The sequence below is a fragment of the Hemicordylus capensis genome, chromosome 2 (assembly GCF_027244095.1).
Source record: "Hemicordylus capensis ecotype Gifberg chromosome 2, rHemCap1.1.pri, whole genome shotgun sequence".
Classification (NCBI taxonomy): domain Eukaryota; kingdom Metazoa; phylum Chordata; class Lepidosauria; order Squamata; family Cordylidae; genus Hemicordylus; species Hemicordylus capensis.
The window spans coordinates 154,962,572-154,984,055 of record NC_069658.1 but is presented as its reverse complement, the minus strand read 5'-3'; the positions used below and the strand labels follow the sequence as shown (position 1 = coordinate 154,984,055).

Genomic DNA, 21,484 nt, shown 5'->3' with positions numbered 1-21,484 from the left:
TATGTCAGGTCTGGGTCTGATACTTTGCAGGGAGCTTGTTGCATACCAAGGTGGTAGAGGGTCCACCTCTTGTCCTTTCTATGCATGTAATGTTTTTGTTATTAATCACTTTATTATGAAATGCATTCAGCAAAAATAGAAGCTACTTGTAGGAATTTCCCCCGAATACTGTATCATTGCAATAGACCAAATATCTGATCTTTCCTCCATCACTAGTTACGATGTTCTGAAATCCACAAACGTTCATATATATATTTTACAGAAATTAAAATGCCTTCATTTGAAAAATTTCCACTCAGAGACTGATTTCTCTAAATTGAATTACCTTTGTAAAATGTTCTCCACTATAGCCCTAAAATCTTTGCAGGAACTAAACATTTTTCTTCTCTCTGTGTGAGTGTCTCTCTCTGTGTGTGGTTTTGTTTGTTGTTTTTAATGTTTATGGGTGTGCATTCTCCATTTATATATGACAAGTGGAAATAAAGCCTATAAAACCATAACTATATCTGCTGGTCAATCGCAATCTATCATGTAGTAATGATGATTACTATCATGTAATACTATCATGTAGTAATTGTTTTCCTTGACCTTGAAAATATGGATTCCATGCTGTATCCAGTGTGTGCCATACTTCATGAGACATAGAAGTTTGAAAATGTATCTCCAGTGCAATGCGGTCATTTTGTGGGAAGCCTATTCAGTTAGGAGTAGACAATGTATCTGTCAAAGATATGAAACCATTAATAATCATACTTACATTGAATGATTGATTGTCCTTGTATTAAAGCTTACAGTTTAAGTATGAAAGCTTTGTATTAAACTTTGCATTAAAGCTTAAAGTTGGTTGTCAGAATTAAAAGTTTGAGTATAGATCTTCTTAAAGATCAACATACCACAACTTTGTTATCCCCCCACCCTGGCCCCATATATTGCCAGTCACTTCTGATGCATGCTATTTCCCTCTAACATAAATGCCAGCATTTAGGGAAAGCAAGGGGTCAGTGTGCAGCTAGGCAGTCACTGCCACTATAGTTTTCTGAGCATCAGTGTTGCCCCAGCCTGTATTGATGGCAAAAAGCCAAGACAGAATGTGGGCCAGTGCATGGAGGATACGTTGTAAGGGAGCACAATATGTGAGAGTGTCTGTTCACATACTTAAATGTCACTTAAAATATCAATGGTTTTTTTAATATGAGTGAATTTGTAAGCACCTTAACTCTTCTCTTAAATCAAAGCTGTTGTTTTAAATCTCAGAATTTCCTTGGTCTTTCAAATTACATGAGCCCTCTCAAGCAGGCAGCAGGAAGAGAAGGACAGAAGAACTTCCCTGCTGAACTTGGACTTCTTCAACTATTTTTTTTAAAAAGTTGCCTTTGTCCTCTTCCTGTGTAATCCAGCCCTTCTCTTGTCCTCATATTATTCTAAAAGCAGAAAAAACAGAGAGATGAGGATGTCATCCTAGACAACGAGGCATTTCACACGATTGCTGTGAAGCACCTCAATGTGGTCTGCGGGGAGAGCGGGCTTAGCCTGTTCTTAGCCCGCAGATGATTGGTGGTGGAGCCCTGGGCTGCCGGACCGGTTGTCCACACGACTGCCAGCTCTGTCACGGAGCCGGCAGGGGCTGCAGGGATCGCAAAAGTCCCAGGATGCCCTGGGCAAGCACAAGGGGCATCCTGGAGAGACCCCTGAACCTGGGAGGCTGCTTGCATCCTCCTGGCCGGGGGTTTACTCATGTGTCATTGCACGCTGCGGTGACACATGAGCAATGAAATGAGGTTAATGGAGCACTTGCTCCGTTAGCCTCATTTAAGGGGAGGGTGCTTTAGGCAGGCTAGCTGCCTTGGGAGCACTGGGCTCTCTTGCAAGCCCAGTGGTTCCCATGATCCACGGAAAGCGGGCTAAGCTCCCATAGCCCTCTTTCTGTTGATCGTGGGAATAGCCTCAACGTTGTAATGACTGATGATGGGTTTTAGTGGTTGTCCAATAACTAGGGTTTCCCTGACCATGCCCTTTCTCAAGAGATACCCTTAATGAAAGACATGGTTTCATTGGGAGGGTACCTAAGAACATAAGAGCAGCCCTGCTGGATCAGGCCTGAGGCCTCTCTAGTCCAGTATCCTGTTTCACACAGTGGCCCTACCTCTGGGGAGCCCGCAGGCAAGAAATGAAAGCATGCCTTCTCTTCAGATGTTGCTCCCTTGCAATCAGTATTCAGAGGCATCCTGCCTCTGGGCTGGCTGGTAGCCCAGTGCCATCAAGATTTGTAGTCATTGATAGACCTGTCCTGCATGAATTGTTTAAGCCCCTTCTACAGCCATCTGAGCAGGTGGCCCATAGCCACATCCCATGGCAGAGAATTCCATAGATTAATTATGAGCTGTGTGAAAAAGTACCGTACTTCTTTTTGTTGGTCCTAAATTTCCCAACCTTCAGTTTCATGGGAGGACCCCTGGTTCTATTGTGGTGAGAAAGGGAGAAAGATTTCTCTCTGTCCACCTGTCCACACCATGAGGCTCTACACATGTTCTGTGTGTAGAGCTGAAAGAGGGTTTGCAAGGAGAGCGGGCCTGACCCGCTCTCCCCACAGACAATCAGGGAGCCCTCTCTGGGCAACTAGATTAGCCGCCCAGACAATTAGCGGCTCCTTCATGGATTCCAGTTGCCGGTGGAATTCTGGCAAGTGCGCTGTGCCTTTTGGGGAGCCTCCCGACACTGGCAGGCTTGTTGTAACCTCCCGGTCAGAAGCTACTTGTGAGTTGTTGTGGTGTGGACCATGCCACAATGACACACGATCAAGGAACCTGCTTTTTGGGCACGAGAAACCTGGGTTTTGTGGCAGGCTCTGTAAGTGGACTTGCCACCGGGAGCCACACGATTCCCATCGCAGCACATGAGCAGCAAAAACCAGGCTGGGCTCTTTTAGACCTGTTTGTGCTGCTCGTGAGAATCGCCTCCATGCATATTTTTATAAACTTCTATCATGTCTCCCCTTAATTGCCTTTTTTCTAAGCTAAAAAGCCCTAGATGTTGGAGCCTTACCTTGTAAGAAAGGTGCTCCAGGCCCCTGATCGTCTTGATTGCTCTCTTCTGCACCTTTTCCATCTCTATAATATCCTTTTTTGAGATATGGCAACCAGAACTTCTCCAAATGTGGTTGCATCATAGACTTGTATAATGGCATTAGAGCATTAGCAGTTTTATTTTCAGTCCCCTTCCTAGAAAAGGGGATTTCAGCAAAATCTGTTTGATTTTGTGTTTTTCTTTTCTCGGCACTGAGTATAATATGCTGTGCTATTGCTGCTATAACTATCTGGTTTTGCTGTATCTCAGATTGACAAAGGCAGAACTCGGGTGCCTGCCTTCCTTGAGTTGTGGTTTGTTTTGTTTGTGAGATAGAGTTGTGCTGAGAAGTGGACAGTAGCAAGTGTGTGTATGTGTGTGTATGTATGTATGTATGTATGTGCGTGCGTGCGTGCGTGTGTGTGTGTGTGTGTGTGTGTGTAATATTTCTTGGTGATTGCTATGATGAGCTCCATGTCTGGGCTTGAGACTAACTTGTGCTTCACTCACTGTTCTGCTCTGCAATCTGCATTGCAAGGTGTACTCAGTCAAAATGTGGCTGATGTAGCTCTAGTTTTTAACCTTTTCCCCAAACCCCTATATGATCTTAGGGTTTGTTTGTTTGTTTGTTTGAAAGGTTTTTTTAAAATCACTTGTTTACTCATTTCTTTTGTGGGTTGGGTGGTAGGCAGTAACCATCATGCCCTACCACACATTCCACTTTGGTGTCCCTAGGAGCTACCCATGGGGAACAATGGGGTGTTTCATATTCCCCATTGTTCCCTATGGCCCTGTTTTGAAAGAATGTTTAGGACATTTTGCATTTCGTTTCAAGCTCGAAACAGAATGCAAAATCTGTTTGATGCACATCCCTACCAGTTCTAAACTCTATGACTCTAGACAACTGTGGGGCATTGACAAGGATCTCAACAGCAATGCATCACACAACAGGAAGTACAATTCCTGCCCAATCCTCCTCAGATTCATGCAGCACCTGATCCTGTTAAGTGCTAGTGTGACTTTCCAGCAGAGCAAGAGTGGTGGTGAGTGGGCCCAGAGACAAAATTTTAAAATGGGCCCCTTGCTGATACACACACACTCATTTCACATGTGACGCCTCTGGGGGGGGCCCTCGAGGCGGGGGGGGGGGGGCCAGGCAGCCGCCTCCCCTTGCCTAATGGTAGTTATACCCCGATGAGGAGATTGTGCAGGTGCAAATTAGGCTCTTGCATGTAATATCTCAGTGTAAGGTGCAAGCACAAGCAGATTATTTTCAGGGAGCAAGAATGTACCTTGAAATATCAATTCTGAGGCTGGTTGCTGTGCTTGTTGTCATTAATTTAGTGTTTACATTTAGTCAAAGTCCCATTTTTTTCTCTGTGCTCCTTGACTTTCATTTCTAGAGCTCACAGATCATCCGCATTCTCAGGTATCAGAGTGGTGTCATCAGCGTAGCGGAGGTTATTGAAGTTTCTTCCTCCAGCATTAAAACCATGCTAATCTTCTTCCAATCCACTTCTCTCAGTATATGTTCAGCATATAAGTTGAATAAAGAAGGATAAAGTATACAGCCTTGTCTTACTCTTTTGTTGATCTGGAACCAGTCTGTTTCATCATGTTCCGTCTGGACTGTGGCTTCCTGTCCTGTGTATAGGTTTTTCGTGAGAACAATGAGATTTTCTCGGACACCCATTTTCTTAAGGCTATTCCACAACTTGACATGGTTGATGCAATCGAAGGCTTTTCTGTAGTCAATAAAGCACATATTTACAATATAAGGACATGATGCTACAAATAGAGGTCTGAAACAGGTCTGGAGTTATTGTGGCCCTTAGGCAAATTATTGTGGCCCTTAGGCAAATGTTCAGTTGACATTCTGGCATTTCATATGGCCACTCTTAGTCTTTACACAAAATGGTTCTACCCTGGCAGCATAGATTACCAACATGCTGCAGAAATGTGCTGCCTGCCATTTTGGATGGGGAGAGGGATGGGGAGATGCTGACATTTGCAGCACGGCTGTCCTAGGCAGTGCAATCATCAAGTGTTAAAACTGGTCCTGCTACTCATCTTAATGGATTGTAGAGTGTCCCATACCACAGTTCTCTTGCTATGGATATTTACAGGGGGGAATGTAGAAATGTTTCAGTTTGAGGTTTGCCAGCAGAAACAAGATCAGCACTTTATTCACTTGTTTCTTGCCATTGTTACTAATGCAGCAAACCTTTCTTTTCTTTTAAACTTAAGCCACTACTAACTGAGAGCTCTGAGTTTCACTCCATCACATTCTACAATTAATTGACGCTAGGTGGAATGAAGTAACCAATCCACATAATGGCAGGACTGATCTAAGTGTAGGATTAGAAGGAAACATGCCTGTGTATGTGGCTTTCAAATGGCACATAATATGATCATATAGCATGAACCCTATGGCATGACCCAAAAGTAAGTAGGAACATAGGAAACTGCCATATACTGAGTCAGACCATTGGTCTATCTAGCTCAGTATTGTCTTCACAGACTGGCAGTGGCTTCTCCAAGGTTGCAGGCAGGAATCTCTCTCAGCCCTATCTTGGAGGAGACAGGGAGGGAACTTGGAACCTTCTGCTCTTCCCAAAGTGGCTTCATCCCCTGAGGGGGAAGATCTTGCAGTGCTCATACTTCTAGTCTCCCTTTCATATGCAACCAGGGCAGACCCTGCTTAGCTAAGGGGACAAGTCATGCTTGCTACCACAAGACCAGCTCTCCTCTCCAGTACCAGTGTGATCAATGGGGCTGATTCTCAGGTGCAACCTTAGGCTTATATCCTTTGCATGTCTACTTGGAAGCAAGCCCCATTTAAATCAACAGAACTTTCTTCCAAATATATATGGTAACTTAGGCTTTGGGGGTTGTTAGCATCCTTTCACCTTAGCCACGCACTGCCCTTTCCAAAACCACAGTGAGGCTATTCACATGACCGTGCTTGCGTGTGGGGTGGGTGGGGATGCAGGGTTCAACCTACCTTCCCCCTAGACTATCCTTTGCAGCCCCTGCAAACCGTGTGCCCACCTGATCAGCACTGCCAGGAGCAATGCCGATGACTCTCCGTGCTGCATCCCGGCAGTGCTAGTAAACAAAGGCCATGACTTCTTGTTCTGGCCTCTGTGAATCCCATCGTGCACTGCGCAATGAGTGCAGTGCCCACCCCACAGGGCACTCTAGGCACCCGTCTCTGTGTCAGTGCGAGCTGCAAGCAACCTGTGCTGACACACGATCCTGGGAGCTGGGTTAAAAGTGCTTTTGTGCCTTTAACTTTAGCTAACAGCCAGGCTGCAAATCAATGCTGGGTTTAGTACTGCAGCACCGCCGGGACAGACCCCGCCCTGTAGATGAGCTCTAAGCAGCAAAAGCCTTGAAAGAGTCACACACAGACTCTGTGAGCCCAGGGGTGACCCTACTATGAAGCAGGGCAAAGCGGGCTGCTTCAGACTGCAGACTTTCAGGGACAGCACAAAAGCAGCACTCCCAGCAGCGCACACACCCCACACATACTGTGGGCTCGCAGAGGAAGGACAGTGAAATGGCAGCGCAGTGCTTCTCTTCTTCCCTTCCCAACAGAAAAGGGGAAAAAATGGGTAGAGAGTTGAAAGAGCAAAGGAATTTGGGGTATGATTTTAATAGTGGGGGGGGGAGGTGGAGGGAGATAAAGAGGATGGAGAAAAGTGACATTTAGTGCTCCTGTTCTCTTCCAAGCAGCAAAATTTCATGGGCCAGCGCTATGGAAGTCTTTACACACAATTACATGCATGCCTTCTTTATTTCTCATATCTTTATAGGAGATTGTGGAAGAATTGGCAGCATTTAGAAGTGCCAATTAAATAGGCACGGGAGGGCAGAAGGCAAACTGAGATCTACCAGTAGCGTTCTGAGCGGCGTAGTATAGATCAGCAAGGGCTTCTGGTTCCCACTTGTTCAACCAAAGCAACAACAAAGAGCCCCGCACCACCCCCACCCCCAATAAGGCTGCTGCTGAAGCAGAGATGGCTTTGTGAGAGAAAGGAGTGCATCTTTGTGGGAAAGGAGGACGGCATGCTCGAATCTGGCACTGAAAATGAAGTCCTGGGCTGGGTATGCTCGGGGCGGGGGCACTCTGTTTCTTTACTCCAGGTGTATGTCTGCCCCCCTTGAGCCACAATCTGGCACCTGGTTCTGGCTGGTGCATCTGGAGTTCGAATAAAAACTGAAAAGATCCCTCAAGCCTGAGATTTACTTTGGTTTTTATTAGAACTCCAAGGTCCACCAACTGTAGCCAGGTACAAAATAGTCTGGTGGCGCCTTAAGGACTAATACATTTATTGTGCCCTGAACCTTTGTGGGCAAGAGCCCATTTTGTCAGAAATAAAGAACATTTCCCAAGAAGCTGGCATGTTTGAGATGGAGGTGTCTACACCAGTGGAGAGCTTCCTAGAAGAACTGGGGGATCCTATATGAAGGAGGAAAACTGTAATGCTTTGAGAAGGGTGGCTGGTTGCACCCTTCAAGACTCAGGGCCAAACCTTTGTTGAAAAGCGATATATAAATATTTGTCGTATTCATATTCATTTATTTTTAAAATTTACACTGCCTTCCTGCCAAAAAAAGTACAATAAATGGAGTACAATAATAAGTGGAGTAGAATAAGTGGAGTAGAATAAATAAGAAAATGCAAACATAATTAAAACAAAAATACAATTTCATTATTAAAAAACCAGACGAGCAATAAAAACAACAAGCACAGCACTCTGCAAATACAGTAGCTGCTTTGGGAGAGCAAACAGTCACCTGGGGGCTGGTGAACTCCCCCAAAGCAGCTTTTTAACAAAGTGCAACACTTCCAGTTTGGGGCACATCTCTTGATGACAGATTTATTTATTTTTATTTACTTGCATTTATATCCCGCTCTTCCTCCAAGGAGACCAGAGCGGTGTACTACCTACTTAAGTTTCTCCTCACAACAACCCTATGAAGTAGGTTGGGCTGAGAGAGAAGTGACTGGCCCAGAATCACCCAGCAAGTATCATGGCTGAATGGGGATTTGAACTCGGGTCTCCCCGGTCCTAGTCCAGCACTCTAACCACTGCACCATGCTGGCTCTGTATTTTTATCATGGCGATCCGGCCCGGCCCCCATACTGAATGTCTAGATTGTAATATTTGGGGCTGTTGATCTAGGTGCTTCTCCCAATGCTGCTGGATGATGGATCCGAGAGCGGAAATCCATTCCCAATCCACTTGGCAATGGCAGCCATCCTGTGGTGTCTAGCTACCACAACCTTAGGAGTTTCCTGAGCCCTCCGTTCATTGCTTCAGCACAACACTGAAACTGCAGGAAGCAGATGGAACCTGAAGAAAAGATCTCCTGTGTTGCATCCGGTTTTATACTCACCACCTGCTACTATATCGGGCAGCAGCGATATAGGAAGATGCTGAAAGGCATCCTCTCACACGGCGTGGGAGATGGCAATGGTAAACCCTTCCTGTATTCTATCAAAGAAAACCACAGGGCTCTGTGGGCACCAGGAGTCGAAATTGACTTGACGGCACACTTTACCTTTATCTGCCCAGTGATCTGAGATACACCCCAAGATCCCCTGCGACGTGTTGTAGAGGATGCAAGCAGTGTTCCCTCTAAGGCGTGTGCCTGTGCGCTTTTTATGTCTGCTGAGTTAATTTTAGACCCCGCTCAGGTTGAATCAGGAAGCCCCCATTCTGATTGCACATGATACTGCTGCCCAGAACAAAGCTCATTCCGCACAGAGCATGGGAAAAATTAGAGGGAACACTGGATGCATCCCTAGAGCATATGCAGCTCCCCAAAGAAGTAGTGCTGGCAAGGAAGTGAGCAAGAGGAGGAGGCGTCTGCGGGCTCTGCCAGCACTCTTGATGACATGGTAGGGGAAAAGACAAAGAACTGGAGCTAGAATGGGTCCCCCCTACCAGGCCATCCAGAGGGAGAGGGTGAGCAAGGGAGAAGATGGCTTCTTGTTCCTACCTTTGCCCACTCTTTGGGTGGTGCATGGATTGACCCCAGCACTGGGCTGCTGGTGGAGGGAGAGAGGAGGGAATCCTTTTGCCTCCTTTTCCATATAGTCTCTCTCTCTGGGGAGAGGAGTGAAGAATGAGGAGGAGGCGGTGGGGGGGGGCACTAAAGGCCCATTGCGGAGAGCCCTCCCTAAGTTGGAACTGGCCCTGAGGAAGGTGATGACCGTAGTAGTCCTGTTGTTTCGTCGGCAGCATCTGGTATTTAAGAAAGCCTTTGAGGGCGACCACCAACAGCAGATCTGGCCTCTGGGTGGCTGCTGCTTGGAGGCACGGAGCTAGCCCAGACACAGCAGCGGCGGTGTGACCCCCAGACAGTGGACAGCCAGGAACAATTTGACCCCCAGGGCCACCCGCGCGGGGGGAGCGGGGCGGGGCGCGTCCTCCTCTGACCCGCCTTCCCCAGCGCCTGCTCCTATATCTTCGTTCCTTGGCCACGTTCACCGTCGGCGATGAGACTCGCGTCGTGTGGCGGCTCGGTTCTGTGCAGACACCTCACAAGTGCCAAGGAAGAGGACAGAGGGGTGGATGCTGCGAGGCTGGAAAGGGCGGTTCATTTCACGAGGAAGAAGACCGAGCAGGAAGCCCGCCCGCTCGGGACGCGCCTTGGCGCTGCTGCTGCTGCTGCCTGCTCGCGCAAGTCACTGAGCACTGCCTCGTTAGACGCCCTTCTGGGACACAGAGGAGCCTGTCGCGGGCGCCCTGCTGTTCTCTCTCCTTTAGCTGAGGCCGGCGGCGGGCAGGCGGCCCCCGATTTCACTCCGCTTCCTTTTTGTCTTTTGGTCTTTTTTTAATCGCCTGCGAAGGGACGGTGGGTTCAGGGCAGGGTCATCATCAGATCATCAAGTGAGTGGGCCACGCAAGACGCCTCGGCGCCGGATTCCTGCACGGCGGCTGCTTCTCCTCCTTCTGGTGCGCTGCCAAAGAGCAGGCAGGCAGGCAGCGGAGCCATGGGGGTGCCGGTGCCTGGGGAGAACGGCCCCTTGGGCGCGCTCTGGAAGAGGCTGAGCCGCCACTGGCGAATGCTCCACAACCGGCTCGGCGGCAGCCGGCGGAGCGTCGACGAGATGCACCTGCTGCAGCAGAAAAGGTACCGGCTGTTTGGTCATCTCTGGCGCGGCTGCGCTTCGGCGAGCGGGTTGAATGGGACTGGGAACTCTGCTCAGGCCGAGGACTGAGGCGGCAGAACGGGGACTGCGGGTGGGGTGGGGAGGAGAGGAGACCGCCGCCTCTGAAGGCGCCTTGACGTTTTAAACGCCTTGCAACTAGGAAACGAGCCCGCACAGCGGGGATTGGTCTGGACGACCTTTCCGGCGCGCGTTTTCCTCCCCTCGCAGGACATCTTTTTCTGACACGGGGAGAATTCCGAAGTGGCCGCTCTCTCCCGCCCCAGCCCCTCACGGCTGTCTGGATTCTGCCCCCTCAGGTCTGCCGCCTCATTGTGCTGTGTGGGTGGCCCAAGCCTGACAGTCGAACTCGCCCCCCTTCCCACTTGCCCGGCCCTTTTGAATTAGCGGCGCGCTTCCCTCCGCGCGAAAGCCCGTTTTTAGAGGTTTTCTCCTGCACCTTGGGGAGGCTCAGTTTCTTTCTAGCAGACGTTTTCACCGCCGCCGCAGCCGCCAGAGTTGCTGTGGGGAGCAGTAGTGGCAGGGGGGTGGAAACCGAGGGGAGCACAGAAGGGTCAAAGTGCATTTCTGGGTGCGCAGGCTGTGCCCCGCAGGTTAGATTTCCGAAACAGAAATGGGCAGGGAGGTGTGTGTGTGTGGAATAAATAATTTTCTGAGCGGGCGCTTGTGCTTGGGAGAGCGCCTACTTTAGGCTTTGCTTCCTCGTGGCCTCCGCCCTACAGGTTCTGTGCGGTCAGTATACAGAGCAAGTCATTTTTAAATATCGCCTTTACTCTCACTTCAGGAGGGTCTCTCAAGGGACAGCTCCGCCATCAGTGTTTGCAGGTTATGTCTTCCGACATGTCTTGGATGGACTTAGGGTCAGCTCTTGTGTACTTGGAACGCAACCTGTCCTTCTGCTAAAGTTAATGGCCTGTGGTTCTTTGCTTTTGGGAGGTTGTATTCATTCACTTTGTGTAGCACCTGCACCAGAGGCAAGATGCATTTGTCCCCATTCACATCTTAAATTCCAGAAAGTTATATTGGCTGACATCCAGATTAAATTACTCATGAGCAGTCCCATTAAAACTAACCGGACAACCTAGTCGTGGCATTTAGTTTGGATGTCAGCTATTTTCTTTTGGGGTTCCCCCCCTTCTTTTCCTTAATAATCCATTTTTAAACATTATGTTTTGCTTAAAATTTATATAATTGTGAAGTTAGATTGTTATGAGGTATTGCTATTAGACATTTGTAATAGTTCTTCTTTTGAATTTATAAACTATAAAGAAAATATTTTGAAGCAAGCAAACAAAAAGGACTCAGTGAGACTTACTTCCAAGAATAAGATCAGGCTGCACAGCATAATCATAACTTGAATGTGCATATCTAAAACTGTCCTCAAATGAAAACGGAGGCTGTCCATGGGGTTTTTTCTTTTACAGACAATCTCTGCCATCACTGTAAAGCCCCCAGTACCTTAGGTCTAATCTGGTCAACTAAACTCAAGAAAAAGGCTTTGGAAGATGGAGAAACCACCTGCAGTTGTTGCTATTTCACCCTGAGGTGCCTTACCATCAGGCAGAGGAAAACAGCCACCTTGGGCAATAGAATTTGAACTCCACTCATAGGCAGCAATTTATCATCTATTCACTATAGCATTTCCTTTTACAAATAAGGTGTTTTTTTAAAAAGTCACCCATCTCCTTACACTCTATTCTGTAAAATATAATGATTTTAGTTTACCAAACTAATGATGAGTGATGTTCAATGACCAACAATTGTGCAAATTATTATTATTTATAAGTACAAATCACAGCAACATGCACATCTGGGTGCATACCATAAGTTTTGACTGGGTGGATATTTCTGGGGTGTGGAGGAATGCATTTGGATATTCTTTCTCAAGTTTCTCATTGTTTTGGGTTATCCCTGGTAAAAATAATCACTTGGAACAGCATATAATCACTTGGAACAGCATATAAAGGGAGGCAGGGTTTTAAAGGGTTGCTTTCTCTCCTCTTTTTAAAAAATGGACAGGCTCCCATGTTCTACCTGTCCTAATTACCAGAGACAGCCTCTATTGTCTAATACAGTTCCCTGGAAATTATCATCCCTATATTGGCTTTTGGAATTATTTGGGGGATGTGTTTCCAAAACTTTGTCACTGTGGACTGGCTAGGGTGATATTTGTGGGGTTCATTGCTCTCCCCAACTATTACAAATGTGATGTCTAATAGCAATACCTCATAACAATCTAGCTTCACAGTTACATAAAATTTAAGCAAAACATAATGTTTAAACAATGCATAATAAAGGAAAAGAAGAGAAAACAAAACAAAAGAAAATAGCTGACATCCAAACTAAATGTCATGACTAGGTTGTCCGGTTAATTTTAATGGGACTGCTAATGAGTAATTTAGTCTGGATGTCATGTCAGCCAATGTAAAATGAGAGAACAACCAATTTAAATTGCTTCTTTAGCTTTATCTTAAATAGAGAAGGGAAAAACCCCATAACATACAGGTGAAACTCGGAAAATTAGACTATCATGCAAAAGTCCATAAATTTCAGTAATGCAAATTAAAAGGTGAAACTGATATATGAGACAGACGCATTACATGCAAAGCAAGATAAGTCAAGCCTTAATTTGTTATAATTGTGATGATCATGGCGTACAGCTCATGAAAACCCCAAATCCACAATCTCAGAAAATTAGAATATTACATGGAACCAATAAGACAAGGATTGAAGAATAGAACAATATCAGACCTCTGAAAAGTTTACAGTGTACTGTGCTTGATTGGCCAGCAAACTCGCCTGACCTGACCCCATAGAGAATCTATGGGGCATTGCCAAGAGAAGGATGAGAAACATGAGACCAAACAATGCAGAAGAGCTGAAGGCCGCTATTGAAGCATCCTGGTCTTCCATAATACCTCATCAGTGCCACAGGCTGATAGCATCCATGCCACGCCGCATTGAGGCAGTAATTGCTGTAAAAGGGGCCCAAACCAAGTACTGAATACATATGCATGCTTATACTTTTCAGAGGTCCGATATTGTTCTATTCTTCAATCCTTGTCTTCTTGGTTCCATGTAATATTCTAATTTTCTGAGATTGTGGATTTGGGGTTTTCATGAGCTGTACGCCATGATCATCACAATTATAACAAATTAAGGCTTGACTTATCTTGCTTTGCATGTAATGCGTCTGTCTCATATATCAGTTTCACCTTTTAATTTGCATTACTGAAATTAATGGACTTTTGCACGATATTCTAATTTTCCGAGTTTCACCTGTACATGGTTTTTAAAAATGGAGCTAATACTTTTACATTGCCACTCACTTTGTTAAAATTATCCCTAATAACATGAATAGTTGTGTATTATATTAGCTTTTATAATTCCAATAATGAATAAAAAAAAGGACCATTTCTGAACAAATCTGTCTTCCTGTTGCTTTTCCTTTCTTGTCCTAATACAGTTGGTTAACTGGCCAAATCCCACACTTTCATGAATCACATTTGCCAGGTTTGATAGTTAGTCCTTCTCCAGTCCCTGCTAACTAAGAATTTAACAGCAGTTAATAAATGAATAATTCCTGATCTTCCCTTAATACAGTTTTAATATTAGAAAATAAAAATCAAGCAATCTGATATTCAATGGTAACCAGTTATTTCCTCAGTGCTGTCAATAATATGTCTCCAAAGTATTCTATTTGTAAACATTTCCAAAAAATATGTAAAAAAAATATCCTACTACCACACCTCCAACAGCAATTCTGATATAAATAATTCTGATATAAAACTATCATTGCTATGGCAGTTAAATGAAGTGAATTGGTACTTAAAAAACATTTCCTATCTGTCGACTGCCATGCGCCTACCTTCAGGCAGAGGACCTGTTGCCTCAGCAGCACTTAAGCTTGATGAACCCAAAGTTAAGCACTGAAGTTCAGTGTGTTTTCAGAGCAATCGACAGTTAAGATCTGCCCCATGATGACATTGTGGTGCCTGGGTGGAAAATTCAAATGATGTCCCTTTCCTATTAATTAACATGGGGATTAACTACTGGGAAGTTCTCCTGCAGAAGTTCTAATGAGCAGGAGCTACTCAAGAGCATAATCACACTCTTATGCAGCTCCTCATTTCAGTGGGGCTAGTGGAGTCATCCTGGTAGATTATGCCTAGGTGGCCAGATTTGGCTTTTTAAAAGCCAAATTCTGCCTTACAGCCCATTTGACTCACGAGTATACCCCTTAGGTTCTGAGCCATGAGCCAGATCTGTCTCTGCATTAATAGCATTCCAGGTCTGGTGTCTCAAGTGGCCACTTTTACTTCAGAGTAGAGCAGGGGAGCAACACTATGAGAGAGGGCATGGCCTCACCTCTTGCCTGTGGGCTTCTCTGAGGCATCTGGTGGGCTACGTGTGTAACAGGATGCTGGACTAAATAGGCCTTGGGCCTGATCCATCAGGGCTGTTATGTTCTTAGTATTACTGTTTCTGCTCAGCAAGTCTTTGCTGAGGAATTCCTAAAACAGACCTGTAACATTGCTACAATGTCTGGAGTTGACTGGAGACAATCAGCATTGCTGGTTTCTCAGGAAATGTCTATTCACAGCTTGATGTCACCCTAACCCAGAGATTCCCTACCTTGGGCCCCCAGATGTGGTTGGACTACAATCCCCATGGGAGTTGTAGTCCATCTGGGGGCCCCACCTTTGGGAACTCCTGCCTTATAGAACAGAACATAACTTTATATAAACTACTTATGAAATGCATTGCTAAAGATCAGTTCGAGTTTTGCAGATTATAAAACAAAACCTGGCCACTATATTAATAATTTTTTCATCTGGGTTAAGTAATAAAAAACTTCAAATAAAAATCATCAGAGTGTCCTAAAAACTTAGACCTGCCTTATAAATATTTGGATAGTGGGAATGGGATGATGCAGACTTTATCCTAAATATCATTTTGGTGCTGGCCAAAAACCTCAGTGAAAAACCTCCGTGAGTGTAAAATCTATGGAGTGGGGAGCAAGAGAGAAAATAGTCATAGATGCTTGAAAATTATGAAGCATTTAGAGTTAGGCCATTTGGTGTGACACAGAACAGACCAAAGACATATTCCATCTAGAGGTTGGATTTTCAAATAATGCCTATGAATGCATCCATGTTAACCTCTTGTTTTGGGTCCTTTGTGGCCATCCCAAGACTTCATTCTGACTTCACTTCAGTTGCAATCAACTCTCAGAACACCTCAGATGTTGAAAACCCAGTGTCCCATGGGCTTGTCATTCAGGGGGTGGTTGGCACCCTATGTGCACTACACCACAACCCACTCTGGGCCACCCTGGTGCCCCCCAAGTGAAGTTATGGGGCTGCTGAAATTCCTCATTATTCCCTATGCGGGGGAAAGCTTAAAGACGCACAAACTTCAGAAAACAATTAAAAATCACCCCTTTCACTAATTTATTTGAAATCTGGGTGTAGCAGGCACCCATTGAGGCACTACCACCTGACCCACTCTTCTGCCCCCGAAACCCCTTTTCTGCCACAAAGACATGCCAACTTCAATTTTTTAAAAAACAACACCCCTTTGCCCAATTTCTTTAAAATATAGGTGGTAGCTTCCTTGCACCCATTGGGCACTACCACCCACCACAATCCACTCTGGGTCACCCTGGTGCCCCCCCCAATTATAACTAAGGCTGATGAAATCCCCATTATTCCCTATGGGGAAAAAGCTTAAAGATGCGCCAACTCCACAATTTCTTTAAAAATGACACCTTTGCCCAATTTCTTTGAAATTTGGGTGGTAGCTTCCACCCATTGGGCACTATCACCCAACCCACTTTGACCACAAAATGGAGGTCTGAATCTCCAAATTTTTCGGGTCCAAATCTGGGATGATTTGTTTTGTACCCAAATCTGGGCAATTGAGCACAGGGGTGATTTGTTTTGTCTGTAAATCACCCAAATCAGCCAGATTCAGGTACAAATCATTTTGTACCCAAATCGATTTGCACAGCCCTACTGACTGGCAGTGCCTCTCCAAGGTTTCAGGCAGGAGTCTTTCCCAGCCATACCTGGAGATGCCAGGGATGGAACCTGGAACATTCTGCACACAAGCAAATATTCTCCATCACTGAGCTATGACTTACGGCAGAGTTTTCACATATAGTCAACCATCCAAATGCAAACTAAGCAAACCCTGCTTAGCAAAGGGGGCAATTTATACTCGCTACCACAAAACTGGCTCTCCATTGTCACCTTTCTACTACCTCAGGATTCCGCCACCTCATTCTGCATGTATAGAACAGACCAAAGACATGCAACTTTGTCTTTGCTTTCCGCCCAGAGACTTTGGTAGTGGGCAGTATATAAATGTGTTAAATAAATACATAAAATAAACAAACTTATTAAATGAAATATATGCAGTGCTGGGTGGAATATGGGCTATATGGTTTCAAGTTTGGGATAGCCTGCCTAATTCAAAGCTATGCAGTTAATTCCATACTTATGGCAATGAAATCATCACACTTTTAAAGTTTCATGCTCAATTGCATATCTCAACAATGTTATGTGCTTGTGTTAGTTTACAAGGATTTGAGGGAGGGTCTGCTTCTTTAGTCTTACCCATATCCTTTCTTTTTCCATTTGAAGTGTTTACCAAGTAATTAAAGTAAAGAGCCCTATTATATTTGTAAGTGCAGAATCAATTGTTGTTCTTTAGTATTGAATTAGTCTGGGGGTTATGCAAAGAAACAGAAAAAACCTTTTATCTGTAAGCCAATGAGTTCAACTTGTATTTAACTGGTAATTCAACTTGTATTTTCATTGGTAATTACCAGTAGCGATTAGGAACTGATGACTGCTCAAGGGTTAAGATTGTCAGACATGGTAGGCATTTATCTTATAGTAGCCTCTATATGCAGAAACTGTAGGAGAGGTGTGTGGCCCAGTGGACAAGTTGTGGACTTGGAACATAGTCGTCTAGGTAGAAAAGCTATTCTAGCTGTGAACTCATGGTACAGCACTTAGCAACTCACTGGCCTTGTTCACACAATTGTTCAAACCTAGGTTTAATGTGGGTTACCAACATCAGAGTGATTGTGTGAACCCACAATGGGAGGTGGGGTCTCACATTCATGCCATAAACCACCTTAGCATGGATGCACACAATCACAGTAATATTGGTAACCCACATTAAACCTAGATTGTGTGATCCAGACCACAGTTTGTCAGCCTGAAGGTGAAACCTGATGCTATAAGAGATCTTGTTGTTTCTTCATAACATCTAGTTTAATCTGGTGCGTGTCATGAGAGAATCACACTGTGCATTGCTGTGCCTCAACAGTTATGAACATAATAAGCTGCCAAATATACTGAGTTAGACCATTGGTCTATCTAGTTCAGTATTGTCTTCACACAGACTGGCAGCGGCTTCTCCAAGGTTGCAGGCAGGAATCTCTCTCAGCCCTATCTTGGAAAAGCCAGGGAGGGAACTTGAAACCTTCTGCTCTTCCCAGAGGGGCTCCATCCCCTGAGGGGAATATCTTGCAGTGCTCATATTTCTAGTCTCCCATTCATATGCAACCAGGGTGGACTCTGCTTAGCTAAGGGGACAAGTCATGTTTGCTACCACAAGACCAGCTCTCCTTAAGTGATCCTGAGGATGCACATTTGCCTAAGAGTATAGGAATTGCCCCACTGGATCAGATCAAAGTCCACTTAGTCCAGCAGTCTTTGAAAGAATTTTAGCAATGTGCAAACATTAGGTGGGCCACCAGAAATTGGCTGATGAAATACCACAGTCTTTTGGTGGACCTTCTGCCCACCCTGCACTACTTCACACTAGCTGTTATGTGAAACGCCACTCATTCCTCTCATTCCTTGTTATGACTTTGCCACTACATCTTCTGAGCTGTGGAGAAACGATACTATGCACCCTTTAGCTGTATTTCTAGAAATGGTTCTTCTCACAAATTGTAGCAATCTGATTCTGATTGGAGACTGTCCTTAGGGAACAGAAGTGAGGAAGAATTTCTGCATGCAAGTAAGGGAATTACCTTGGCCATCAAACAGGAACCCTTGTCAGTTTCTGTAATTAGTAACTGATCAGTACATTGACTTTTATTTATTTCAGGTTTTATGGCTACGTTAATCCTTGACCTATTCACTTTCACAGGTGTTTTTCAAATGCCAGCAAGATAATGGTCTGCCAGGCCACCTGAGATATTAGAATTGTCTCAAAGCTGCAAGCAATGGCTCTTTAGAACTGGTGTATGTGTCACTGGATCCTTGTGAGTGACCAGAGGGCAGATTATGTGACATAGGGAGCTAGAGATGGTTCCTTTCTGGGTTGAAATTAATAGAACAAGACTCTAAGCATTAGGTAGATCCCCCAGAAAAATAAAAGTATGTTGACCACCACCTGCCTTCGATCTTGTCACTATGATCAAGATAATAACACGGTGCATCTCTTGATATGAATGTAGCAGCACCAATTGTTGGTAAGGAACTATGAATATATCCCCATATTAAATATTAATTTCCCATAAAATACTAGCATGTCAGGGAGAAGGACTAAAGTATAGCTTTCTGCTGGATATTTTAGTTTTCTATGTGCATGGAGGGTTTTTTCCTTTAAAAAAAAACCCCTCAGACATGCAACTTCCTACTAGCAGCCTGAAGTGATATATTCCAGCAAGAGCTGTGCCATTTGGTTTACTTAATCACATAGCTTGGTTCCCAAAACAAGTACTGGGAGAAGAATTTTGTGCCAATAACTTGCTCCCAACACTAAACCAAAGCCTTGTGTCAGCATTATAGGACATTTTATTTATTCATCCATTCAGTTATTTAAATTATTACATGTCTATGGTTCTGTGTTGTTGTTGTTAATTCGATTTCTATACCGCCCTTCCAAAAATGGCTCAGGGCGGTTTACAAAGAGAAATAACAAACAAATAAGATGGCTCCCTGTCCCCAAAGGGCTCACATTCTAAAAAGAAACATAAGACACACAGTTGGGGGTGGATAGGGCCAGTTACTCTCCCCCTGCTAAATAAAGAGAATCACCACGGTAAAAGGTGTCTCTTTGCCCAGTTAGCAGGGGAGCTGACACTGACTCGATGGCACATCTTTGCCTTTATACCACCTGAACATTTAATCTCTATACAAGTCAACAAATACAGTAAAAGTTTTTTTAAAAATAGTTTTTAAAATTCACAGCTTAAAAAAAAATTAAAATTAAACAAGTAAATGCCTAGATAAGCAGGCTCCCCTGAAGGCAGATGAAGAAGTCAACCCCTTCAGTGTGGAGCATGTCAATGTGGAGCATGTTCCAAAGCTTAGGAACAGCTGCCAAAAAGGCTCGACTCTGAGTAGCTGCCAGCCTAGCCAGCAGCATCTGTAGATGAACCTCTTGATATGATCTTGATAATTGATGAGGTCTATACAGAAGGAAGTGCTCTCTTAAATACTAAGCCACTTAGGGGTTTATAGGTAATTACCAGCACTTTGTATTTTGCCTGGGAACTTACTGGCAGCCAGTGCAACAGTTTTTAAACTGGCATAATATAGTCTCTTTGAGTTGTTCCAGAGACCATCCTGGCTGCCGAATTTTGTACTAATTGACGTTTTTGAGCTATGTACAAAGACAGCTCTTCATAGAGCACATTGCAATAGTCAAGCCTAAAGGTTACCAACATGTGGACTACTACTGTTTTGAGGTAACAGCCAAAGCTGATAAAACAACTCCAGGCCAAAGCAACAATCTGAGAAACCAGAGAGAGGCAAGGCGTATCAGAAGTACTCTGAAAATGCAAACTTTATCTCCATTCAGAACAAGAAGATCTACCACATCTCCAGAGTTATGACCTCTCACAATAAGCATCTCCATCTTGTTAGCGTCAATTTTTTATCCCTCATCCAGCTCATTACTGCCTGCAGGCAAGCATTTAGGGAAGTTATACCATTTCCTGAGAATTTGAGCCATTTAACCACCCTGAGCCATTTTCGAAGGGCGGTATACAAATCAAATCAAATCAAATCAAATCAAATCAAATCAAAAAATAATTGAGAAAAGGGTTTAGATTTCATCCTCATACTGATAGCATCACACACTAAATCTCCTGATGATCTCTCCCAGTGGTTTTATGTAAATGTTAAATAGCATTGGAGATAAAATTGGAGCCCTGAGGGACTCCATACAGTAGCTTCTGCTTTGAGGAACAGCAATTTCCAAGCAACACCATCTGGAAACTACCTGAGAGATAGGAGCAGAACTATCAGAAAGCAGTACCTCCCATTCCTAACCCCTTTAGGCAATTCAGAAGAATATATTGGTTGATGGTATCAAAAGTCATGAGTTACACTCCTTCTGTCGCTTCCCAAGTGAAGATCACACATCAGGCTGACTAAGGCAGTCTTGACTCCATAGCCCGCTTGAAAACCAGTTTGAAATGAGTCCAGATAATGTGCTGAACAAGGTGGCATTGGTAATCCTTATTCCTTGTAGGAGATCTCTGCTCACTGCCTGGTAGAGCATCAAGTGGGTGTTATGGCAGACCTTAACAAATGTTCTTTGGATCTAGGAGTCAGCCCAATAATTTAGGAGCCAGACAATGGGCACGACAAAATTACCAGATGTAGTGATGAACATTGTGGAGGTGGGGGTGTAAATGAACTTCTCTTTATCCCTTTTACAAGTAACATACTTAGAACAGGGCTGCCTGCGATAAGCAGAGTTTTAATGAAACAGTTAAATTTCTAGGCACCATGGGTCCCCTGAACTTGCCCAATTCTATTCCTGTGCCATGTAACTGAGATTCACCCAACATTCTCTGGCAACTTTGAATGCACATTTGAAGTTGGATGGAGTTTGTTGGGTAAATGTCAGGAACGTGGCATGAGAACTGGACTGGGGCAGGTTTAGATGTCATGCCCACTGGAAGCATGCACACTCATGTCCTGATGTTTTACCAGCATGTTCCCAGCTTACTGACTTGCAGTGGATCATGTGAATCTGCCCATGTTTTGCAAACACATGGGAATGCATTCAGTATTCTTGCACTGAAGATCAGTTAGAAGTTTGAGGGTGGTTTGTTTATTTTTTTAAATCACCAAACATCACCCGGCTCAACCTCCTTTTCCAACAGGCTCTGACTGCCATATGTTTCCTGAATCATCTTTATCTGGTCTAGGGATGTGCACAAACCATGCATTGGTTCAGCACCGTGGGGAGGGG

At 44.6% G+C, this 21,484-nt stretch overlaps 1 protein-coding gene across 1 annotated transcript in view; it reads left to right on the top strand.

Moving 5' to 3' along the window:
• The first annotated feature begins 9,586 nt into the window (after window positions 1–9,586).
• LOC128347654 (transient receptor potential cation channel subfamily V member 6-like) overlaps window positions 9,587–21,484 on the top strand; it is a 52,477-nt gene continuing 40,579 nt past the window's right edge. The window contains exon 1 of the mRNA XM_053302586.1: window positions 9,587–10,212. Coding sequence (XP_053158561.1) covers window positions 10,073–10,212 — 140 coding nt within the window. The 5' untranslated portion in view covers window positions 9,587–10,072. The remainder of the gene's footprint in view (window positions 10,213–21,484) is intronic.